Genomic DNA, 26543 nt, shown 5'->3' on the forward strand with positions numbered 1-26543 from the left:
AACCTGCGAATGTTGTGGCTCCCTTGGTGCATGATGTTGACGTGAAATGGTGGGTGTGGGGTGAGTGGTGGTAAAGGTGGAGGGGATGGGGGGGGGCGAGGGGGGAGAAATGAAAAGTTAGGCCTTAGGGTGGAGACCAAGATGAATGTCTCGATAACCTGGCACAAGGTCCAAGTGTTGAACTCAGTTCAGCTAAACTCGAGGAGTCGTAGCTTAAATATGCTTTCCGTCTGAAGCGTGGACAGAAGCCAAAGATGGTTGCAGTCATTGTGTTTTGTAAGGTGGTTGCTTGTGATCTGACTAAGCCTTGCAGTTGAGGCCATGTTGTATTGCCAGCTTTGTGCTGATGATTTGCCTCCGTCTGTGTGCGCAGCGCTGTGCGCCAGAGATTCCCAAGGCTCATTAGGCTGGTAAGTGTCTCTCTTTGATGAGTAAAACTGCACAATGGGATCAATTTTTTTTTTCTTTTTTTGCTTCTATGCCTAATTCCTTCATTTTGCTCATTAGTCTCATGGCCTGCACTCAAATAAAAAAAACTGGATATATGTCCTTGGGGGTTTTAGCAGCCTCGTGTTATTGCTTTTGATTGGTGGTGGGTGGGGTTGTGGGGGGGTAGGGGGGGTAGGGGGATAGGGATTAAACAGGAATGTACAGTTTGAAGGAGCTCAGCTAATGTTGCATGGTTATGGAATGCTGCATAATCTTTAAGTTCACAATTGTTGGTGGTGGTCACAGGATGGACTGGAGCTTCCTCCTCCAATCACTTTTGACGTGCCATCTCCCACAATGCTGCCTGCTGTCAAAGATGGCTACTTCCCCAATGAGGAAATTCGAGCACTCATCCAGCGCTTCATTCAACAGTAAGGCCAACCTAGCAGGCCGCTTCGTGGCTACCTTTCCAGTGAAACTTTGATCCATTGTAATTGAGCAGCACAAAGAAAGCCGAATAACTTTAAAAATGTGAATCCTGATGTGCTGTTGGTTTAAAACCACTTGATGACAATGCTTGTCGAACAGGAGGGGCACTATGTTAAGCTGATTAAAAGCTCCAAGCAGAACAAAACCAGCATCGCAATGCTTTGTTGATAAGAGGTCAATAGTAGACAGCATATGATTTGTCATTTGCCCTTCCATTACGTTGTCCGATTGTTGTTAGTGGAAGATGGTGGTGTGCCGCATAATGAAACGTACCAACCACTCGGCATGGTGCCACCAAATCCGTGTTTTAACTGGAGGTCAACGAGATCACGTGCCAATATCTGTGTCCTGGAGTAGATATGGAGGGTGATTTGACGATCGGGAACACGATTAATGATTATTTTATTTGTTTCTCCTGATCTAGACCGTCTTGATTTGACTTTACTTCCAGCGTACCTTCCAGTTGCAAAACCATGTCCAACTGTAAACCCATGGGAAGTACAAAAGGCATTGGAAATTATTTTGGCATGAAACTTCCCTTGGGCTTGATGGTATATCTGTGTGCATTGTCCGTGAATTATCTGTGCTAACAACACCTCTAGTTCGTATAATTAACTCTTTGCCTCCGCCACCGAAGGTGAAGGAGGTTGTGTTTTCATCCCCTTTTTCTATCTGTTTGTGTACAGGATATCTCGAAAAGTTGTGGACGGATGCGGATGAAATTTTGTGGACAGGTTCGGTGTGTGACGAGGACGAACTGATTAGATTTTGATGAAGATCCAGATCCGGATCCGGCTAATCGAATTTTTTTTAAAGTGATTCTTCACCATTGCGAGATAGTGCTAAACCGATATATAGCACGATGTCACGAAAAGTTATAGACGGATTCGGAATGAAACTTGGTGGACAAGTTTGGTGTGTGCAAAGGAAGAATTGATTCAATTTTGGTGAAGATCCGAATCCGGATCTGCATACGAGATTTATTTCATTTTTTTCACCATTGAGAGATCGAGCCAAAAACGATATCGTACTGTATAGCATGATATTTCAAAAATTTATTGGGCCCGATATGTTTACGTGGATCAGGCATTACATGGTGGAGGTATACGCTCCACCGAGTGCCATTCGAGTTTCAACAAGGAAAGGTCTTAGACGTGTGGAAACGTGCTATAGTTCTCAATACCCAAAACTAACCCTCCTTCCTTTTGAAAGTTAAGACAATTTTCCCTTTCAGATCATTAAGCTAAGATCACTGAAGCATTCATTGCAAGATGGATGCTACATGACGTCACTGCAAAACCTCATCTGCACCAGTGTGGGAACTCCAAATTGCTTTCCACTTTGTACTGCCTCATTAACATGTTGCATCCTGTACACGTCGATGTGAAAAAGAGCAAATTATTTTCCTCCGTTATTTAAATGGACTTTAACAAAAGCTTTTGGTCGAATCGATATGTCCAACTATTATGCGCTGGATCTGATTTCTTGTCCTCCCGTCAGCAGTGCGTACGCTGTCGTGGTAAGCTCTCCGATTGGCAAACAGTGGTTACGCTATCATGTTACTCGCTCTGACTGGGCACGCTCAATGCAGGAGTCCCTCAAGGAACACACTTGACTTGCGACCCATCATTTCTTTGAGTGATGATCAATGGCACGTTGCCATCGAAACTGTATACGTTTCAGTACGTAGACGACAACACGAGTTATGTGTCATCAATCCCACCAGCTTTCAAACATACATTAGCAGCCAATAACCTTTTGAAATTATCTCAAATGTGTAACATGAGATTAAACCATGCAAAATGTGTCGAAAAATGGATATTTCCTTCATGTGATATCTTCCAAATGGGCCGATATGGATCGTAAACCACGAACTCGATAATGTATGCTCGGCGAACGTTTTCGGTGTTAATAGTCAAACAGATTTGAAGGGGAAAAATATCGAAAAAGGTGCTGATGGTTCATCAATTCCACATGCTACATCTCTTGAAAACTCAAGGTTTTCCATCTCAAGACAAGCTCACTCTTTTTATCAGTAATATTCCCTCTCGTACCGACTATGCGGCAGCACTCTGCAACGCAGCACTCACTAAATGCCAAAAAAATTCGCGTTTGAAAGGGTTCAAAAACTTCCTCTTCGTATAAGGATCCAAATGTTCAACGTACCGACACCTTCTGCCTGAGTAACATGATAGCGTAACTCACTCCATGGTCTGGAATAAAATCACTTTGCATTGAGTTCATGGAGAAAAATAAACAACTTTAAAAACAACCAGTCAGTTTGTACAAAAACCAACAATCACATTAATCATTCCACAAGGACGGGTGGACTCTTTACTTGGTTTAAACCAAACTGTTTGAAGAACAGTACTTTACCTTACTAGGTTCATATTTTTTAATGAAGAGTGGATTTGGTGTTGTCAGAATTGTGCCCACTCAAAGTGTGTGTGTGTGTGTGTGTGTGTGTGTGTGTGTGTGTGTGTGTGTGTGTGTGTGTGTGTGTGTGTGTGTGTGTGTGTGTATTGTTCAGTCTGGCTTCCTTCTTGGAACTACGGTGCAGTAATTGGTCTTTATTTAATTACTTAGACTATTCATTAATTACATGTTCTTGAAATGTACCTTTTGACCCTTTAGACTGCCGATTCCCCTTTGACCTTTTAAGACCCAAAGACCCTGAAGATGCCTGAGGACACAAATGACCCAAAAAGTCAGAGGACCTGTAAGACCCTGAAGACCCCAAAGGACCAAAAGTTCCCAAGGATTCCAAAGGACCAAAAGTTCCCAAGGATTCAAAAGACCCAAAAGTCACAGAGGACACAAAAAACCCTGTAGACCCTTTAAGACTCCATTATAAATGGATGAGGTGTGTTTGTGGGTGTCATGTTTTTGTTGAGTTCTACGAGTGTTCTCATTTAGAATGTGAAACACCAAAATGATCGTCATGACCTCCTGAGTTGATTCGGCAAATTAACGACAAAAAATCCGTCAGAATTCCGATGTTTTTAACCCACACCGTGTTGAGGTATATAAAGTAGCTTAATACATCCGTCCTACCATGGCCTGGCATTCTCATTTCAAAATAAACAACAAAAACAATGATAACATTGTAAGAAAGCATATATTAATTAAAACTAATAATAATATCATTTGGCAATAATAACTAGAACTGCCACTTTATAACTGCTGGCAGTGATGACCGGGTACCCAGACGTCCGCCTTTGATACAACATGAGACTTAAATGACAGTCACAAAGTTTCCCTTCGATAGGATAAGTAGTTCCAGAGAAAACATTATTTAATAGTGAGACAAATACAGCTCTGCTTCGATACAGCGCGGGACTGACGAGTTACGAACCAGGTAGCACAAAGTGTTCAATCCAGTTATTATGTATGCAGTTAGCCCTTTTTCCTGGGGACATTGGCGGTTTCAATTGAATTGTTGTTCCTGTACCCTCAAATGCATGCAGGTGCAGCCAAGTGAGCCTTCTGGAAAAAAACAAATCTAAAAGTTCTCAGATTCAAACAATTCAATAATTCTGGCTGCCAAACCGTGTGGCCGATTGGGTTGAAATTTTAAACCTATGTTTCACATGTCGGCTAGATAATAATTTTGGAGTTTCACATGTATTGACACAGCGGTTCCAGAGTAAGTATTACTTAATATTTACCCTTCAATCCAACATGGCTGCCAAACGATGTGTCGTACATCAAAACGGGGGGCATAACCTTTTGTTCGTCATGGAGAGGCGGTCATACTTGTGGAGTTTCACCTCGATCTGTTCAGCCGTTTCAGAGAAGAAGACTTTTAAAGATATTAATTTTCAATCCAATATGGCTGCCATACCATGTGACCTATTACAACATAAATTTAAATTCTCCCTCTAATGGGGAAGTGGATTATGCTTAAGTTTCGTGTTGATCGGATAAGGTGCGTTTTTTTTTATCCAAGATGGCCTCCAAACCATGTGACTTGTGACATCATAATTTTTACCGTATATGCAGGCATGGGGGTAGATTATAGTTGCCAAGTTTCGCTTCGATAGGTTATGTGGTTCTAGAGAAAACATTATTTAATATAATTCTTGAATCCAACATGGCTGCCAAATCATGTGACCTATCAATAAGAAATTAACAAATTTGTAAAAGGATGTCATAGTCAGGCAGCAGTTGTCATCTACTTCAAGAATTTTGCCAATTTTGATTTTTCACTTTTATTTGTTCAAGGACATCAAACTGAATCACTTTCAACATGTCTACCAATTTTCAGTGTCATATTTCACCACATGGGGGCGCTTTTTCAAAATGGCTGCCAAAATCATAAAAAAAGCTGTCAAAAACGTCATTTTCACCAATAATTCCAGCAATTTAGAATGATATTTTCTAATGTTTTGGCCAAATGATCTTCAAGTAAGTTTAACAGTAAGCTTTAGTATCAAAAACATTGTAGTTAACTACTCAGAGGGCGCATTTCTCCAAGATGGCGGCCAAAATCATTAAAAATTCCTATAAAATATATCATTCATTATAAAGATTACCGTTTTGGTTCAAATTCAACTGAAAATGTTCACCTCTATGCAATGTCCCTAATGTTTTCACGAGTTAACCTCCGCCATCTTCGAAGATGGATGGAGGTTACTGTTTTCACCCCTTTCTGTTTGTTTGTTTGTTTGTTTGTTTGTTTGTGAACAGTATTACGGAAAAAATCCTCGACGGATTTCGACGAAACTTGGTGGAGGGGTTAGGTATGGTCCAAGGATCATGCCATTAAATTTTGGACTTGGTCCCCCCCCAAATTTTTTTTTTTTGCATTTATACATGTTTGAAGTGATTTCCAACCCCCCCAAAAAATTACCCCCCCCCCAAAAAAAAGAATTTTTTTTTTTGCATTTCTACATGTTTTGAGTGACTTCCAAAACCCCCCAAAAAATTGTTACCCCTCCTCCCAAAAAATAGAGAATTTTTTTTTTTTGCATTTCTACATGTTTTAAGTGATTTCCAACCCCCAAAAAATTACCACCCCCCTTCAAAAAAATAGAGAATTTTTTTCTTGCATTTCTACATGTTTTAAGTAATTTCCAACCCCCCACCCCCCAAAAAAAAAAATTGTTAGAGAAAAAGAATTTTTTTGCATTTCTACATCTTTTAAGTGATTTCCAACCCCCCCCCCAAAAAAATTTAGAAAATTTTTTTCTGCATTGCTACATCTTTTAAGTGATTTCCAACCCCTCCCCCCCCCAAAAAAAAAAAAATTTAGAGAAAAAAATTTTGCAACTTCTTTTTTTCAACAAAATTTCGATTTTTATTTTTTTATTTTTTTATGCATTTCTACATGTTTTAAGTGATTTCCAACCCCCCCCCCCACCCCAAAAAAAAGAATGGAGAAAAGAACTATAACTCTGTCAGCACTGTTGACATCATATTTAATGAATAAGATATAAGTTTAACTTGAGTGACCCAGCAGTATTGGCGGCGGAGGTTTTGCACTCTCCCGAGTGCTCCCCCTCTAGTTAAAGTTGATTTCCTTCAATACTTGGCATATTAAGGTTTTAGTGATTTGGATAAACCTTAACTCAATCAATTACTGTGTACTCATAGACAATACTGTCGTAGGCCTACAGATGAAATATGTGTGGTGGTCTGAGAAAACCCATCAGAAGTCGTGATGGACAAGTTCCTTGTTTAAAACGGTCACACAACCTAACAATTTAATGTTTTTTTTCCGCCTATCGTTACCATGTACGCTTATTCAAAAGAGAATGGAACAAGCAGGTCCATACTCTTTTGGAATAAGCGTGCATGGTAACAATGGGAAGTAAACATAAATTGATATGTGTTTGTACCGTTTGTTCAAATGAGGAACTTGTCCAGCGCGACTTCTGACGGGTTTTCCCAGACCGCCATATGTTATTGTTACGCTTTTTGGACAAGTATCCTGACATCAATTTTGTTTAGTTACCAATACTTGTGAAGTATAATGAACATTTTCCATGCAATACCATTTGAAGTTCAAATTATATCTCGTAAGTTCATCACCCCTGTATTGTCTATGGCAGATTAATATTATAGGGCCTGTCAAATATGAACTGGTCTAAAAAAAGCTCCTCCTCGTCTTCTATTTCTGCAACATAGTCCTCTGAATTTTCACACCCATCACCACATCCGCAAGCATCGGTGCACACCAGTGTGTTCTTTGTGTTCTTTTTGGTCCTCTTGTCTCTTGTTGTTTCTTTAAGAGACCCAGCTAGATACTGGTCAAAGACTACTCGAATTTCCTTATATGGTTTACTCATGCTGTCAATGATTTCAACAAATGTGGCTGCAAAATGAGCAGGGGCAAACCTCTCTTCTGTCTTCATCACCATGTTGACAATGCACATTGCGTCTACTCTCAGAATTGGTGTTGCTGTGTCGCCATTTCCATCTTCTTCTGAAGGCTGATTTACATCTTCTGGTACAGGCAGATTCATGACAGATTGCACTACCTGGGATTTACCAGAGAGCATTATCATACTGCCATCTGGCTGAAAGTTGGATGGTGGAGTACTGTCAAATTCATATTCTCATATTGCATCTTTCACTTGGAACTCAGGTCGACTTTTGGCGACAACCAGTAGTCTAGGAAGCAGGTTTCTCTCCTGTTTGATGGACGTCAACGGGCCCTTAACCTTTGCCTTTACTACAGGTCCAACATCCCTGAAGTAGGCAATATTGTTCTTCTGCGGATCCCAAAATCCAACTGTCTTTTCAACCATTCTACTCAAAACAAACTTCTCTATTGACTCTCTTCCAAGTTGATCACGATTTTCAATGTTCTGATGTACTTCACTCGGGGTTACAGCGAATGTCACCAGGTTAAACATGTCACTCTCCTCAAATGGGTTTCCTTGCTTGCTGATGGCCTGCACAAGCTTTGCAGCATTTTGCACCAACTTGGTACCTTTATCGCCTGTTAATTCATGATGGAGGGATGATGCTTCTCTGCTTTCTACTCCAGCGTAGTCTGTAAACTCTCTCCTGTGATTTTGTGAACATTTAAACTCCTCTCCTGTGAACATTTTTCTGTGATTTTGGCAGCCATTTTGAAAAAGTGCCCCCATGTGGTGAAATATGACACTGAAAATTGGAAGACAAGTTGAAAGTGATTCAGTTTGATGTCCTTGAACAAATAAAAGTGAAAAATCAAAGTTGGCAAATTTATTGAAGTACTGATCAGATAGTGACAACTGCTGCCTGACTATCATGGGGAATGTGTGTGTAAAGTTTCCCCTCAATCTGTTCAGCTGTTCGGGAGAAGATGTTTTTAATTTTTTTTTTTTTTTTCAAAACGAGATTGCTGCCGAACCAAGTCACCTATGACGTCATAATAATTTTTTTTTCTACGGTGAATTGTGTAGATGACGCTCAAGAAATTTCAAATTTTTCCCATGCAGCGTTCTGCTTGACGAATTTTCACCGGCATACCGCTTCACCGATGACGTCACGAAAAATCACCCGTGTTCCCCATGGAGAGTTAATTAAAATGTATGAAGCAAATTTTTTTTTCCCAGTTCACGGTTTCAGATACAGAGGTCAAAAGTTTATCGTTTTTTTTTTTTTCAAGATGGCGCCCGTACCACGTGACCTATGACGTCATAATTATCAATTAAGTATGCTATCAAAAAAGATGCATACTATGGTGAAAATTTCGTGTCGATCGTACTTACCGTTCCTGAGAAAATGTTTTTTAAAGTGAAAAAGCCCACTAATTGTCGGCGGGAAAAGAATAGTAAATACTAATAAATAAACAGAAGAAAAACAATAGGTTACCCAGTCCATTAGACTGGGTACCCTGATCATAACGGATGTATAATCCCCGCGCTGGCCTCGAGCACATCTGGGCTTGGTGAAAGGTAAGCTCACGCTCAAGCAGTACAGCAGGCGGGTGTGCAACAAGGCTGTGAAGACCAATGAAAACTTGCTCCATCGGACCAACGTGCCCACTCGTATAAACAAAATGTGAAATTTATTTTGACCCTCTTCCCCGTGCACCCTTTTTACATGCCCTGCCCTCATTGTTTCTATCTTCTTTCAACCTCAGACTATCTCCAGTGTAACGGGTGTTTACGGTGTTATGGGATGTTGTACAGAGTGGGCCGCAGCACCTGCTGCTGATACCCATCCGTTATTCTGTTAATCCTTTAACCATAATGTGGGTTCGTATTTGAGGTTGAGGCAGTACATTCTGTGATTTATAAGGTGTTGGTTTGTTTGCACAACTTTTAATCCAACTGCACTCTCATCCAACTTAAGTTTGTCCATCTTGAATAATTGTCCACTTGATATGACACGTTCCTCGTTTTCTGTTTTCGTCTTCGACCTCTTCATTCGACTCCGAAACTTGCTACCTGACGGAAGGCCTTTGTTTTCCTTCCAAACTTCCCCTTTTTTGTTACGCAGTCTGTCCATAGGTTCCCATTTCTTCGTCACTTTTATTTACGAAGGCTTGCACTCCAAACCGAAGTGATAACGAGCCCTTTGATGTGTTTTTAATGCGCTCTTGCAGTTACTCCATTGAGTGCCTCATGCCCATCTACTTCCCCCACCCACCCCGGCACCAGGTACATCTCTGTATACGACTCAGGAGACAGACAAGGCCTGCTGAACGCCTACCATGAAAACTCGTGCTGCTCAATCAGCATCCCGAACAGTGCACAGAACCCAGTCAAGTGAGCTCTTTACCGAGAGGCATGTGCATGCCCATGTGGGTGTCGCACTAATTGGGACTAATTATGGAAACCTGGTAATGAATGTGGTAAATGGTACCCCTTGCGTATTTTGGGATGGGTGGTGAAGGCTTGTTAAAATGGACGTTGTGTTCACATTTGAACGAGGAATGTATCACCAGCAAGAGCTGCCCAACAGGCAAGGGTCAGGTGTGGCATTTCAATCACAGTGCGGTTTAGATCCAGGACTGCACGGGCATCGTGTGCCGAGTTTTAAGTGCCCTCCTGTGGGGAGAGGTGGTATCACGTGACTGCAATGTACACGTGGTGAGATTTAACATAGTTTTCATCATCACCTGCCATGTAAATTAACAAATTGGAGAAGAACAACAGACAATGGGATGTGGTCAAGGCTCTTCTACATATTATGTACATTTGGACTTTATGGCAGTGCAAAAGAAAGAAAACGAGGGGGGGGGGGTGGAGAAAGATGGTGGAGACATGGGAAGGTGAGCGCTCAGGAGGACGGGAGACATTGAAGTGAGAGGGAGGTAGATGGCTGGCTCTCTCGCACTTTGATAAACATGTAATGGTGTCATCTAGACTGAAAGTTGGAGCAGTGATCTTGGTCGGATGTCCCACTCGTGAGTCGTGCCGTGATTCGAGATCGACTGCCCGTGTCCATATTTCTTTGACGTTGCCGTGCCTATCAGCTCAATGGAAGGAGAGCGTTTGCAGCCCTTTTCATGGATGGCCTGTTTATTATGAACATATTTAGAGGTGTTTATGATCGCACTTTAGGTCGACCAGTAGTTGTTCTTAACCAACCCCTGTTGTTTGGGTGCAGGAGCAATCTGGCGGAATACGTTAAAGACAGTCGTAACATAAAGAAACTCAAAGATCCTGGTAAGAGCTTTTCGCCTTGGAATGAAATGGGCATTGTATAGAAAAACTACCAACTGTGTGCCTCTCAATAAAAGATCGCGAAGCTTTTATCAGCAATTATAATGCGACGCAGCTGCTGTGGTGGGTGAGGGAGGGGTCCCAGTGTGAAATTGGCATGCATTTGAGTCGCGCACTCTGCTGTCCCGGTGATTTGACCTTTGCTTGGGTGCCGCTGCAGTGCGGGAGCTTGGTTGGTCATCTGGCATAAATGCTGGATATTCGCCGTTTGCTTTGATGCATCCTCCGTTTTTAGTGTCTCCTTACCTCGTGTGATATGATGGACCGTTTGTGGTGCAGTGATGCGTCAGAAGCTCCTGAAACATTCTCGACTCTGCATTGTCGCGTTCCTGAATGAGCTACCAAACACCCTGCACGACCCCAACTCCTTCCTGGTTGATGTCCACACACACATGGTGAGAAAGCACTCGCTTCTTCCATGTCCCCCTCAGTTACTCTCCCTGCCCCTCCCCCCCCCCTTTCCTTTTCATTCCCCCGTACTTTCTTTTTCTATTTCAAACGATGGCGGAAGGGACAGACGAGCTTTTTGGTTGGTAAAATGCAATATATATATATATATATATATATATATATATATATATATATATATATATATATATATATATATATATATATTGTTAATGTTGTTTTGTTTTTCCACCTTTCTTTCCCCACAGCCCACCATGCTGAGTTTCACCCTGAACGGAGTCTTTAAAGAGAGTAAGTGAAGTCTCTGTAATAAAGTGCCTTGAACAATCCATCTCAACTTTTGAATTCCATCTTCATCGATGCGCCAAACTGGTTCCTGTCTAACTCTAACCTTGACCTATTCCACAGCGGAGGGAAAGTACCAGGGCTCTATACGTGCGTTCTCCCGGGTGTTTATCACCGTCCCGGCAGAAAACGGGGGGTAAGTGCAACGTTCCCAGCATTTTAACACTGCAAAAGGACTTGATTCATCAGTGATCCGCTGCAGTTAAGAGATCAAACTCGGGGAAAGCCTCGGGACGCCGATACTTTTGTCAGCAAGGGGTTTCATTTATTTATTTATTTATTGGTGCACAACTTTCACACTTCGTTGATGAGCTCCTCATTTGCACGAGTCGAATCGATCATTTTGTAGGGCCGTGTTGGTGTTGCGATTTCCTGCAAGGTTGGATTCTGTCGTCCTGGGTGGTGGTTTGAAGGCTGATCCATTCTCAGGGCAGATTTGTGGCTTGGGGTAAAGCCAGATCGTTGGGATGTCCAATCATCCATTTTGTCAAGTTCCATCCAGGTTGTGTTTGTGTCATGATTTTCAGCATTTCAGCATTTTGGTCGGAGAGAGCTCGCAGCGTGTTCTTCTAAGGATGGGGATGTTAGTGACCAGACTTGGTGGTGTAGTGGTTGGAGCACTGCTCTGACTGGGAGTTCAGCAGTTTGAATCGTGGCCGAGTCATACCAAAGACTTCAAATGCTCCGTGCTGCTTCCTTGCTTGACGCTCAGTATTTGAAAGGATGGAACACAGACAAACAACCATAGGTTGGTGACTATTGCAAGGCTTTAATAGGCCTAATGGCTTCCACCTGTGTCAAAGCTCCTTGTAAAGGACTGTTATTATTGTTGTTGTTAACAGCTGTCCCATCTGCATCAGTTGTGGCCAGTAAAGATCTCATCCCTTCACATTGGGTTTGGTGGGAGTTGTAGGTGTGGATGTGGTGCAGGTATGTTTTTAAGTCCAAGTTTGCACGTATTAAGCTATAAACCCTCTTGTATTTTGCTGTGCAATCATTTGAGAATAGTACTGTATATAATGAGTTTTTTTTTGTTTGTTTTATCACGTGTGTCATTTTGTCATCGTATGAAGGTGCCCGATTAAAAACTTGCATGAATGAGCATTGACGTCGCAAATCCATACTGATCGCTCGCGCACATACTCATGACGTTTGTTCGTCCCGGCTTCAGCCGCACCGCTCTGCTCACTCCATCAATCCAAACCTTCGATCCTCCGGTGGAGAAGTCGATGAAAGCAACTGTCATGAGCTCCAGGATCCTGACAATTAGAAATGCGAGAAAAGACGAAGGAAAACATGTTTTCTCACTTTTCTAATCCTTGGAATCCTGGAGCTCATCACCTGTGCGCCTTAGTCTTCACCCTTATTCAACCCCCACCCCCCCTCCCCAGAATTTATACAAGCCTGCTTAATAACCCTTCTTTTCACAGACTGTGCATCGTCAACGACAAGCTGTTTGTACGGATGGCCAGTGGAGAGGAGATTCGTCGGGCATTTGTAACTCCAGCGCCTACTCCTTCCAGCAGTCCTGTGCCCACGTTACTACCCCCGCAGCAGGACATGTTACATTCTTTCTCTCTGCAGTCGGGGATGAACCTTGAGTGGTCACAGAAGTAAGACATCACCCCCTCCCTTCTTGTTTCGAGGTTTGAAAATTGCTTCATCACGTCGACTTTCCACACTTATCTCTCTTTTTTTTTCTTTTCTTCCATCATTCCATTGCCTTGATCGTTATTTGTTTTTAGTGGGTGAGTGCATGTCGATTGAAGCGAAGGATTCATATTTCACTCGCCAGCATAGACGAAGCTACAAAGCACAGAGTCCTAAAATCCATCACAACCACCATTTTAAAATGTGGACAATTAGAAATTTTAAATTAAATTGATCGATTTTGTAAGGTAAGCTTTTGGCACACCTGCACCCTTTTGCGGTGCTTCCTTTCCGTTCCATTAACCCCCTCCTTTTCCAGGTGCTTGCAGGATAATGATTGGGACTTCATCAAAGCAGCTCAAGTTTTCCAGAAGTTGCAGGTACGGTTTGTGGAATCTCGTGACTCCAACAACTCGTTTATTTAAAAAGATTTATCCGTCTCTCTCGGTTCTTCCCGACGTTTTTGTCAGTGCGTCTCTTATTCTCAATTTCTTTATCTGTCTGTCCAAGAAGTGAATTCTTCCAAAGATGTTTTTTGTAAGGCTCGTATGGCCGCACCTGGATGGTCTTGAGGGGTAGAGGAGCAGCAGATAAAATCCGAATCCGATCCAGGTTCTTCCTGATGATTATCGTTGCTCTTTGCTTCTTCGGGTTCCTTGTGATGGCTCCAATGCCGCATTTGGTCTTTCAGTTGATTATGAGGTCGAATGTAAATGTCGCAGCCCACAACTGCTCCTGTACCAGCTGCCATTGCCAACCACAGAACTTCCTCACAAAAAAATAATAATAATAAAAACTTGAACTGAATTGCAAGGCCTTAACCTTGCCTACTATTTTGATGTTACATTTGGCATCGGACGTGAACATGGCCTCGGTTCTTTAAAACCGCTTCGCTGTTAAAGCGATCCAAGGTTTCTCGTAACTGTTTCTTTTGTTTCTTTTCTCTCCCCCCCCCCCCTTCTCCCTCCAGAGCCAAAGGAGCATCCCACCAGAAGCTTTTAAAAAGTGACACAGAGTTCTCTCCAACACCAGTTGCCTTTTACGGAGTACTGTCCACTTGACATGGCCACGTGATGGAACGACGGATGTAAATGTCACGGAACGCATGTCAATGAAGGGGTTGACAGATTTACGTTGTGGCAGTTTTAAATGCTTCCTTTTTCGTATGGGGTTTGTATGTGGGGGTGGATGAGCGAATGAGGCAAAACCATTTGTACAGTTCAGTTGCTACTTGTAATGTTTGAAAAAGTGCAGACATCCAATTTCAGTTGCTTACTATTTATGTAAACTGCAGAGATGCATTACAGTAGCACTAAAAGGTTTTTTTGTTGTTGTTGTTTTACAATAAAACACATTGCACAAGTTCATGACCTTTTCTCTTGAGCAAACGGTGCTGCAGTAATCGAACAAGAACTTAAGCACAACTTAAACAGTTCAGCACACATAATAAGAACTGAGCTGGGGAAGGGAGGTGAGGGAGGGTCTCTGGATCCTGCTCTTGGAATGTTGGAGTGTGGGAGGGAGGGAGGGGAGGTGGAGTGGTGCAGTCAGGTTTAGTTATAATACACGTGGTAATAGAGGGTCTTGGCACGCCAGAGGGAGTAAGAATTGTCAAACTTGATGTGATAAAGACCCCATCCAGGGAAACGATGTTTCCCTGAGTGCACCACCTCATGGCAGTTACGTCGGTACAACGGCTCTATCTCCTCGAGTGGTGGTTCTGGGGGACGGCGGCTTCCTCGTTCCACATCCCCTCGGCCTTCCTCCACACCTGCAGTGGAAAAACTGATTATCGATTGATGGAGAGTGCATTCGGATGTGTTGGATTTTGTATACGACTTGGAAAAATTTTAATTGGAGTAAATGGGCTCACAAAGGAGGAAAGGGATATACATCAGATGACTTGGCAATTTGTGAACGTCATATGGTGGAGCATTTCACATGTCAAGAAACTACTATCGAACAATTTGAATCACTGATGATGCAAATAGCAAGGTTGAAGGTGATGACGAAAGGAGATTGGGTTAAAAATTAAGTTTCTTCTATAACAAAAGGCCAACTACACTAACTTCCACAAAAAGGTTCTGAGGGTCTATTTTCACGTGGAAAGCACCCGTTCACCTCATCGCAACCGCAATTCCTGCCTTTTTCAGCGGTTCACAAGTTACTGTGGGACCCTCACCTGTGCCCTCGAGAACTCCGTCTTCAAGCTCGTCTTCTTCGTCTGTGGACTCGCTCACTTGAACCGTCACCTCATTCCCAGGAGTATCTGTCCACTCGAAGAACAGACCAAAAGCGAGGTCATAACTGTCGGTGGCGAACTCCCAGCATAGCTGCTGCCCGTCAGGCCGTGTCGGCACGCGCACCGTGGCCACTTCTCCGCACGAGATGCGTAGCACGGTCCCTTCCTGTTTTTGCATACGCTCTTTGAAGGTCTTCAACTCTGCGTTCGTCAGTAACTCTGGTGCCAGGATTACCGGTGGTGGATCTGAAGCACGAAAGGAAACAAATTGTAATTGAGAATATTAATCGCTGTTAATTTTACAACAGAGATCTGTAAACTCATAGCCTGGTGTTGGCGCAGTGGTTAGGGCAGCGGCTTGGGATCCAAAAGGTCCTGAGTTCAAGCCCCGTTGGGCCACTGAATTAATATATATATATATATATATATGTATATATATATATGTGTGTATATGTATGTCTTCTTTCGGCGAGCTCCCGTAAGGGGTCGCCATAGCGGATCAACCGTCTCCATTTCGCTCTATCCTCCACATCTTCAATTGTCACTCCAACCACCCGCATGTCCGCCCTCACCGTATCCATGAACCTCTTCTTTGGCCTTCCTCTTCTCCTCCTGCCTGGCGGCTCCATCTTCAACATCCTTCTCCCGATATACTCCGTTTCCCTCCTGTGCACATGTCCAAACCATCTCGATCTCGCCTCTTTCACTTTGTCTCCAAACCGTCCTACCTGTGCTGTCCCTCTAATATACTCATTTCTTATCCTGTCCATCCTCGTCACTCCCAACGAGAATCGCAGCATCTTTAACTCTGCCACCTCCAGCTCCGCTTCCTGTCTTCTTGTTAGTGCCACCACCTCCAAACCATACAACATAGCTGGTCTCACTACCGTCTTGTATACTTTCCCCTTCACTCTTGTAGCTACCCTTCTGTCACAAATCACTCCTGCAACTCTTCTCCACCCACTCCATCCTGCCTGCACTCTCTTTTTCACTTCTCTCCCACACTCTCCGTTACTTTGGACAGTTGATCCCAAGTATTTAAACCCATCCACCTTCCCCACCTCAACTCCTTGCAACCGCACCATACCACCACCCGCCCTCTCATTTACGCACATGTACTCCAACTGACTATCATTCTCCTTCTCTCCAGTGCGTACCTCCAACTCTCGAGGCTCGCCTCAGCCTGCTCCCAACTCTCCCACAGATCATGATGTCATCCGCGAACATCATAGTCCATGGAGACTGCAGTCCGATCTCGTCCGTCAACCTGTCCATCACCATTGCAAACAGGAAAGGGCTCAGAGTCGATCCTTGGTGCAATCCCACTTTTACCTTAAACCGGTCCGTCATTCCTACCGCACACCTCACCACTGTCACACTGTCCTCATACATATCCTGTACGATCCTCACATAGTTCTCCACCACTCCCGACTTCCTCATACAATACCACAACTCCTCTCTTGGCACCCTATCATAAGCTTTCTCTAAATCCACAAACACACAATGTAACTCTTTCTGGCCTTCCCTATACTTCTCCATCAACATTCTCAAAGCAATCATCACATCAGTGGTGCTCTTTCCTGGCATAAACCCATATTGCTGCTCACAGATCGTCACCTCTTTTCTCATCCTCGCTTCCACTACTCTTTCCCACACCTTCATGGTCTGGCTTAACAACTTTATCCCTCTGTAATTTCCACAGCTCTGCACATCACCCTTATTCTTGAAAATCGGAACCAGCACACTTAATCTCCACTCCTCCGGCATCCTCTCACTTTCCAAGACTTTATTAAACAATCTGGTTAACAACCCCACTGCCATCTCTCCTAAGCACTTCCACGCCTCCACTGGTATACCATCTGGGCCAACCGCCTTTCCACTTTTCATCTTCATCGCAGTCCTCACTTCATCCTAACTGATCCACTCCACTTCCAGATTCACCATCTCCACCTCTTCCAACCTTCTCTCTCTCTCATTTGCGTCCTTTATCACCCGAACCTGCAGCACATCCTTCCCAGCTCGGCCCCTCTGTCTTGCCAATCGGTATAAATCCTTTTCCCCTTCTTTTGTATCCAACTTCTCATACAACTCGTCATATGCCTTTTCCTTGGCCTTTGCCACCTCTTTTTAACTTTCGCCGCCACTCCTTGTACTCCTGCCTACTTTCTTCATCTCTCTGACTATCCCACTTCCTTTTCACCAACCCCTTCTTCCTTATACTTTCCTGTACTTCCTCGTTCCACCACCAAGTCTCCTTATCTTCCTTCCTCTGTCCAGATGTCACACCAAGTACCTTCCAAGCTATCTCCCTCACCACTTCTGCTGTAGTTGCCCAATCATCCCACCCCTCTTTACCACCATCCAACGCCTGTCTCACCTCCTCCCGAAATCCCACGCAACAGTCTTCCTCCTTCAGCTTCCACCATCTGGTCCTTGGTTCAGCCCTCACTCTCTTCCTCAACCTCACCTCTAAAGTCATCCTACAGACCACCAATCGATGTTGTTGAACTACACTCTCCCCTGCCACCACCTTACAGTCACTAATCTCTTTCAGGTTGCATCTCCTACTTAAGATGTAATGCACCTGTGTGCATTTTCCTCCACTCTTGTACATCATCCTGTGTTCCTCCTTCTTCTTGAAATACGTGTTTACCACTGCCATTTCCATTCTTTTTGCAAACTCTACCACCATTTGCCCTTCCACATTTCTCTTGTTGAGACCGTAACGACCCATCACCTCTTCATCCTCTTTATTCCCTTCCCCAACATGCCCATTCAAATCTGCTCCAATCACCAATCTTTCATCCTTGGATACACTCTCCACCACTTCATCGAACTCACTCCAGAAATCTTCTTTATATTCCATCTCACACCCCATATGTGGGGCATATGCACTGATGACATTCATCATCACCCCTTCAATTTCCAACTTCACACTCATCACTCGGTCAGACACTCTCCTCACCTCCAATACCCTCTTGACATAATCTTCCTTCAGGATTACCCCGACACCATTTCTCCTCCCATCCACACCATGGTAGAACAGTTTGAAACCACCTCCAATGCTCCTAGCCTTACTCCCCATCCACTTGGTCTCTTGAACACACAATATGTCCACCTTTCTTCTCTTCATAATATCAGCCAACTCTCGCCCTTTGCCAGTCATCGTCCCAACATTCAGAGTTCCAACTCTCACCTGCACACTTCTACCCTTCCCCCTCTCCCACTGCCTCCGGACTCGCCTTCCCCGTCTCCTTCGTCCAGCAGTAGCACAATTTCCACTGGTACCCTGCTGACCACCGGTACCGGTGGCGGTCGTTGGTAACCCGGGCCTTGACCGATCCGGTATGGAAATTCGTTTTGTTGTCCGCATAATGATTTGGCATAGGTTTTTACGCCGGATGCCCTTCCTGACGCAACCCTGGTCGCCTCTTACGACACAGGCATATGGTACACCTATTCTAACCGGGGCATACACCGGGCCCAGTACAACTGGTACTCATACTGCATATATGTATATATATATATATATATATATAGTCGTCTAACACTAGGGGGTTGACTCAGCCTGTCATCCTTCTGAGGTCGGCGAAATGAACACCAGTGTACTGGGCCCGGAGTATGCCCCGGTTAAAATAGGTGTACCATATCCCTGTGTGTTGTAAGAGGCGACCAGGGTTGCGTCAGGAAGGGCATCCGGCGTAAAAACCTATCTAAAATCATTATGCGGACAACAAAACGAATTTCCATACCGGATCGGTCAAGGCCCGGGTTACCAACGACCGCCACCGGTACCGGTGGTCAGCAGGGTACCAGTGGAAATTGTGCTACTGCTGGGCGAAGGAGGAGAAGGAGACGGGGAAGGCGAGTCCAGAGGCAGTGGGAGAGGGGGAAGGGTAGAAGTGTGCAGGTGAGAGTTGGAACTCTGAATGTTGGGACGATGACTGGCAAAGGGCGAGAGTTGGCTGATATTATGGAGGGGGAGTAAGGCTAGGAGCATTGGAGGTGGTTTCAAACTGTTCTACCATGGTGTGGATGGGAGAAGAAATGGTGTCGGGGTAATCCTGAAGGAAGATTATGTCAAGAGGGTATTGGAGGTGGGAGAGTGTCTGACCGAGTGATGAGTGTGAAGTTGGAAATTGAAGGGGTGATGATGAATGTCATCAGTGCATATGCCCCACATATGGGGTGTGAGATGGAGGATGAAGAAGATTTATGGAGTGAGTTCGATGAAGTGGTGGAGAGTGTATCCAAGGATGAAAGAGTGGTGATTGGAGCAGATTTGAATGGGCATGTTGGGGAAGGGAATAAAGAGGATGAGGAGGTGATGGGTAGTTACGGTCTCAACAAGAGAAATGTGGAAGGGCAAATGGTGGTAGAGTTTGCAAAAAGAATGGAAATGGCAGTGGTAAACACGTATTTCAAGAAGAAGGAGGAACACAGGGTGACATACAAGAGTGGAGGAAAGTGCACACAGGTGGATTACATCTTAAGCAGGAGATGCAACCTGAAAGAGATTAGAGACTGTAAGGTGGTGGCAGGGGAGAGTGTCGCTCGACATCGACTGGTGGTCTGCAGGATGATTTTGGAGGTGAGGTTGAGGAAGAGAGTGAGGGCTGAACCAAGGACCAGATGGTGGAAGCTGAAGGAGGAAGACTGTTGCGTGGTATTTAGGAAGGAGGTGAGACAGGTGTTGGATGGTGGTAAAGATGGGTAGGATGATTGGGCAACTCCAGCAGAAGTGGTGAGGGAGATAGCTGGGAAGGTACTTGGTGTGACATCTGGACAGAGGAAGGAAGATAAGGAGACTTGGTGGTGGAACGAGGAAGTACAGGAAAGCATAAGGAAGAAGGGGTTGGCGAAAAAGAAGTGGGATAGTCAGAGAGATGAAAGTAGGTCGGAGTACAAGAAGTGGCGGCGAAAGGCAAAAAGAGAGGTGACAAAGGCCAAGGAAAAGGCATACGACGAGCTGTATGAGAAGTTGGATACAAAAGAAGGGGAAAAGGATTTATACCGATTGGCAAGACAGAGGGACTGAGCTGGGAAGGATGTACTACAGGTTAGGGTGATGAAGGACGCAAATGGGAATGTGCTGACGAGCAAGGAGAGTGTGTCGAGAAGGTGGATGGAGTACTTTGAGGAGCTGATGAATGAAGAAAATGAGAGAGAGAGAAGGTTGGAAGAGGTGGAGATAGTGAATAAGGAAGTCGGGTGGATCAGTCAGGATGAAGTGAGGACTGCTATGAAGAAGATGAAAAGTGGAAAGGCGGTTGGCCTAGATGGTATACCAGTGGAGGCATGGAAGTGCTTAGGAGAGATGGCAGTGGGGTTGTTAACCAGATTGTTTAATAAAGTCTTGGAAAGTGAGAGGATGCCGGAGGAGTGGAGATTAAGTGTACTGGTTCCGATTTTCAAGAATAAGGGTGCTGTGCAGAGCTGTGGAAATTACAGAGGGATAAAGTTGTTAAGCCACACCATGAAGTTGTGGGAAAGAGTAGTGGAAGCGAGGATGAGAAGAGAGGTGACGATCTGTGAGCAGCAATATGGGTTTATGCCAGGAAAGAGCACCACTGATGCGATGATTGCTTTGAGAATGTTGATGGAGAAGTATAGGGAAGGCCAGAAGGAGTTACATTGTGTGTTTGTGGATTCAGAGAAAGCTTATGATAGGGTGCCAAGAGAGGAGTTGTGGCATTGTATGAGGAAGTCGGGAGTGGTGGAGAAGTATGTGAGGATCGTGCAGGATATGTATGAGGACAGTGTGACAGCGGTGAGGTGTGCGGTAGGAATGACGGACCGGTTTAAGGTAGAAGTGGGATTGCACCAAGGATCACCTCTGAGCCCTTAACCGTTTGCAATGGTGATGGACAGGTTGACGGACGAGATCAGACTGGAGTCTTCATGGACCATGATGTTCGCGGATGACATCATGATCTGTAGGGAGAGTAGGGAGCAGGCTGAGGCGAGCCTTGAGAGGTGGAGGTATGCACTGGAGAGAAGGGGAATGATAGTCAGTCGGAGTAAGACGGAGTACATGTGCGTAAATGAGAGGGCGGGTGGTGGTATGGTGCGGTTGCAAGGAGTTGAGGTGGGGAAGGTGGATTGGTTTAAATACTTGGGATCAACTGTCCAAAGTAATGGAGAGTGTGGGAGAGAAGTGAAAAAGAGAGTGCAGGCGGGATGGAGTGATTTGTGACAGAAGGGTAGCTGCAAGAGTGAAGGGGAAAGTATATAAGATGGTAGTGAGACCAGCTATGTTGTATGGTTTGGAGGCGGTGACGCTGACAAAAAGACAGGAAGTGGAGCTGGAGGTGGCAGAGTTAAAGATGCTGCGATTCTCGTTGGGAGTGACGAGGATGGACAGGATAAGGAATGAGTATATTACAGGGACAGCGCAGGTAGGACGGTTTGGAAACAAAGTGAGAGAGGTGAGATTGAGATGGTTTGGACATGTGCACAGGAGGGAAGCGGAGTATATTGGGAGAAGGATGCTGAGGATGGAGCCGCCAGGCAGGAAGAGAAGAGGAAGGCCAAAGAAGAGGTCCATGAATGCGGTGAGTGTGGACATGCGGGTGGCTGGAGTGTCAATGGAAGATGTGGAGGATAGAGCGAAATGGAGACGGTTGATCCGCTGTGGCGACCCCTAACGGGAGCAGCCGAAAGAAGAAGAACAAGAAGAAGAAATCTGTAAACTCGAAAACGATGCGCAAGAAAAACGAGTGTCTCAATGAAGAAAGATTTTCAGATTTTGGTTCGTGATGAGAGTTGAACTCTGCATGACCTTTTGCTCCCTCTTGATGCGTTTCTTCCAAAGTGCACTTTGACTTCAATTCCTGTTGGAAAGAAAATGAGGAAAAATATTGTAAAAGCTTTGCACTTTATGATACCATGGTAATGCATTAGCAACGGGGGCAAAAGACAAAAAGGCCCACCACTAATTTCATTACCGATCCATGAAGTGCTAGTCGTTTCCCCATTAACCAGGAAGTGGGTTAAAAAAAAGAAATTTGGCCATGTGAAGCCACATGTTAATGCTACCACTACTTTGGTGCTCTGCTGGTGTAGAAAAAAATTTAACAACCATGGAACTTGGCAGCTACATGTTCCAACTGTTTTTAATTGGGGAATTGTTAGGGTTAGGGTTTGTCCATGCTATGTCCTTTTAAATACTCAGTATCAAGCAAAGAGGCAGTACATTCCATTTTTGGGGTCTTTAGTATGACTCAGCTTGTTTCAACCACCAAAATACCAGTCTCGCACTGGATTGATCGAACCATTACACCACCGAGCCTGAGTAAAGTGACCTGAACTGATCAAAATTAATTACAACCATCTTGGGTTATCTTCCATCCCTACCCGTGATATTTTGAATACTCATTAAACGTCCACTGCATGAAGACAGTAAAACCATCAATATGAAGAGTGAGACAAAGAGACCCTTACTCTTAAAACATGATCTTCCAAAAGGGCTTTCGGGGGAATAATTGGTGAGAAAGGAATGTAGGGTAGTGCAGGAATCTTGAATTTGGTTAGGATGCCAGTGATGACTCACCGAGGGACCTTTAATTTCCACCAACTAAAGCTAGCAGACGGAACACCCAGATTAATGGCCATCTGAGGAAATTGAGCATAATGAAATAAGTTTCATCTCCTCCTTTCATCTCCACTTATCAAAGCTGTTGTGCCCCAAGGCAGTGTTCAGGGCCCATTCCTATTCCTGATCTTCATCAATGATCTCTCTGACTGGAAAATCCTCTCTTTTTGCTGATGACTGCCATGACATGACATTCCTCATCCTTCAGACAAGACAGACAGCATCCGTTTCTCTCTCTTCAGACCTTGACAAAAATCACAAACTGGTCGAACACTGAATACGTCTCGATCAAATCGTCTCTCCCTCTCCCTCTCCCCCCCCCCCCCCGCCCCTAAGGGACCATCTAGAAACCCACCCCAAATCTCGTTTCTTAGCAATCCTCTTCAGGAGATTGTCAATCAAGCTCCTGTGTCTCACTACCAGCCATGATCTTTCTTGGGCAAACTACAACTCAATGTTGGCCTCCAAAGCCAGCTGCAGATTGGGCATTCTCTGTTGTACAAAGTCCTTCTTTGGCACATCTGAATTCCTCTTCACATACCAGGTTTTATCTGCAACTTTATGGAGTACTGCTATCCCCTGCCTCACATCTTGCTCAGCTTGACATTGTGGAAACTAAGGCTTTTAAGATCATAGGAATCTCCTGCCATGAAGCTGAGTCTATGGGCTTATTACTTCGCCATCGCAGACAGGTCGGTGAGATATATATATATATATATATATATATATATATATATATATATATATATATATATATATATATATATATATATATATATATCTCCAACTCCTTTCTGGCCTTGCACCCTCTGCTCTTTCCGTGCTTTGTACCAGGTTTCCAGAGTCCACCATCAACCCTTATGGTGAAAACCAGGATGACTGCTCATCTCGACTCGTTTGTTCCTCTTTTTTTTTTTTTACCTGTGGAAGGAATCAACTTCCACATCCTCTTCAATCTCATTCTTCCCTCCAAGTCTTCAACATACATTCCAGGGGCAAAAGTATGTGGACACTTGCTTGTCCAATATCTCATCCCAAAATCATGGGCATTAATATGGAGTTGGTCCCCCCCCCCCCTTTGCTACTATAACAGCCTCCACTCATCTGGGAAGGATTCCACGAGATGTTGGAAGATTGCTGCGGGGATTTGCTTCCATTCAGCCACAAGAGGATTCGTGAGATCGGGCACTGATGTTGGGGGATTATGTCTGGCTTGCAGTCGGCGGTCCAAGTCATTCCAAAGGTGTTCGGTGGGGTTGAGGTCAGGGCTCTGTGTAAGCCAGTCAAGTTCTTCCACACCGATCTCAACAAACCATTTCTGTATGGACCTCGCTTTGTGCACGGGGGCATTATCATGCTGAAACAGGAAAGGGCCGTCCCCAAACTGTTGCCATAAAGTTGGAAGCACAGAATCGTCTAGAATGTCATTGTATACTGTCGCATTAAGATTTCCCTTCAATGGAGCTAAGGAGCCTAGCCTGAACCATGAAAAACAGCCCCAGACCATTATTCCTCCTTCACCAAACTTTACAGTTGGCACTATGCATTCGGGCAGGTAGCGTTCTCCTGGCATCCGCCAAACCCAGATTCGTCCGTCGGACTGCCAGATGGTGAAGCGTGATTCTTCACTCCAGAGAATGCGTTTCCAGTGCTCCAGAATCCAATGGTGGTGAGATTTACACCACTCCAGCCAACGCTCGACATTGCACATGGTGATCTTAGGCTTGTATGTGGCCGCTTGGCCATGGAAACCCATTTCATGAAGTTCTTGATGAACAGTGCTTGTGCTGACGTTGCTTCCAGAGTTAGTTTGGAACTCGGTGGTGAGTGTTGCAACCGACGACAGATGATTTTTCCACGCTTCAGCACTTGGCGGTCCTGTTCTGTGAGCTTGTGTGGCCTAGCACTTCACGGCTGAGCTGTTATTGCTCCTAGACTTCACAATAATAGCACTTACAGTTGACTGGGGCAGCTCAAGCAGGGCAGAAATTTGATGAACTGACTTGTTGGAAAAGTGGCATCCTCTGACAGTGGCACGTTGAAAGTCATTGAGCTCTTCAGTACGGCCCATTCTTCTGCCAATGTTTGTCTACGGAGATTGCATGGCTGTGTGCTTGATTTTATACACCTGTCAGCAATGGATGTGGCTGAAATAGCCAAATCCACCAATTAGAAGGGGTGTCCGCTTACTTTTGGCCATGTTAGTGTCGCTGTTCACCACTCTCAGATCGTTCCTAATCCAAAACCATGATTTTCTCTACCCTAGTTAACCACACCCAAATCCCTCCGACTTTTCCACTTTTTCCTCCGTGGAGTTTCCTTCTCCATGCATGCGCGTTTTGCGTCCCGTTTTTGTCTGTTCCGTCCTGATCCGTTCAGTGTGCTAGCTCTTCCACAAGCCTCGACTATCTAAAAAAAAAAAGTGAGGAATGAAATTGGGATGGGAAGACTTCAGCAAACAGATATATTCAAAGAAAGGAAGAATCACAAATTGGCTCAATGAGAAACGCCGACCATTAAGTGTGCGATACCAGCGATGATGTCCCACAGAAGGAAAACCCGGACGTTTGAGTGAGTAAATGAAGAAAACTAGACGCCACACGGAGGGAATGATGACGGATTACATGAAGGAAAGAGTGACAAATGAACAGGTATAGAGTAAAGATGAGTAAATTGCATTACAATGATGGCTTAATTAAATAAATAAATAAAGACTCGTGTTCATAGAACACGAAACCATGCGCAGTGTTCAAATATCTACATATTTCAATTCAAATTCAATAATGATTATAACCAGAGTTGGTGTCAAAGCCACCATATGCTCGCCTGTTTATACATTTATCGTTTTTAAAAGACGAGTCTAATAATTAATATTTTTTATAAAGCATTGCAGTGAAGTATAATTATATAGCAATATATGTATTTGTATATTGTAATCAGTAACAAGAGCGCAAGTGAGCACAATATACGCCCTAACAAGAAGGTATATACAGAATTGTGCTACTACATGGAAAACAGCATCCTGGTTGCCATGGCAACCACTTCAGATGACGAACGTATGTCGCAACACACCGTCTCCACAGTCTGTACCTATGTACCAAATATGAAACGTGTAAGTTGAAAACTTTGGGAGTTAGAGTGCGGACAGGAACGGACGGACGGACGACCGGTATCACAATACGCCCCGATATATATATATATATATATATATATATATATATATATATATATATATATATATATATATATATATATATATATATATATATATATATATACATATACATATATATATATATATATACATATATATATACACATACATATATATATATATACACATACATATATATATATTGATACATATATATATGTATATACACATACATATATATATATACATATATATACATACATACATACATATATATATATACATATATATATATATATATACATATATATATATATACATATACATATATAAATATATATATATATATACACATATATAAATATATATACATATATATATACATATATATATATATATATATATATATACATATATATATATATATATATACATATATAAATACATATATATATATATATATATATACATATATATATATATATATATACATATATATATATACATATATATATACATATATATATATATATATATATATATATATATATATATATATATACATAT

The 26543-nt window shown here is 43.5% G+C and overlaps 1 protein-coding gene and 1 pseudogene across 4 annotated transcripts in view; one reads left to right on the forward strand and one right to left on the reverse strand.

Moving 5' to 3' along the window:
- NXF1 (nuclear RNA export factor 1) overlaps positions 1–14351 on the forward strand; it is a 99420-nt gene extending 85069 nt beyond the window's left edge. For all 3 annotated transcript variants that reach the window (XM_085856114.1, XM_085856113.1, XM_085856116.1), the window contains 10 exons: positions 374–410; positions 736–860; positions 9516–9623; positions 10468–10526; positions 10863–10978; positions 11240–11282; positions 11400–11472; positions 12767–12949; positions 13306–13366; positions 13957–14351. In XM_085856114.1, coding sequence (XP_085712240.1) covers positions 374–410; positions 736–860; positions 9516–9623; positions 10468–10526; positions 10863–10978; positions 11240–11282; positions 11400–11472; positions 12767–12949; positions 13306–13366; positions 13957–13995 — 844 coding nt within the window. In that variant the 3' untranslated portion in view covers positions 13996–14351. The remainder of the gene's footprint in view (positions 1–373; positions 411–735; positions 861–9515; positions 9624–10467; positions 10527–10862; positions 10979–11239; positions 11283–11399; positions 11473–12766; positions 12950–13305; positions 13367–13956) is intronic.
- The window catches only part of LOC147012234 (uncharacterized), a 42725-nt pseudogene continuing 30430 nt past the window's right edge, over positions 14249–26543 (reverse strand). Inside the window, exons 4-6 of the transcript XR_015051522.1 lie at positions 22010–22061; positions 15169–15474; positions 14249–14757 (exon numbers count right to left, since the gene is read on the reverse strand). The product of XR_015051522.1 is annotated as an uncharacterized LOC147012234 (transcript). The remainder of the gene's footprint in view (positions 14758–15168; positions 15475–22009; positions 22062–26543) is intronic.

The sequence above is a fragment of the Eptatretus burgeri genome, chromosome 15 (genome assembly GCF_056783735.1).
Source record: "Eptatretus burgeri isolate ZD-2024b chromosome 15, Ebu_testis_v1, whole genome shotgun sequence".
NCBI lineage: Eukaryota > Metazoa > Chordata > Myxini > Myxiniformes > Myxinidae > Eptatretus > Eptatretus burgeri.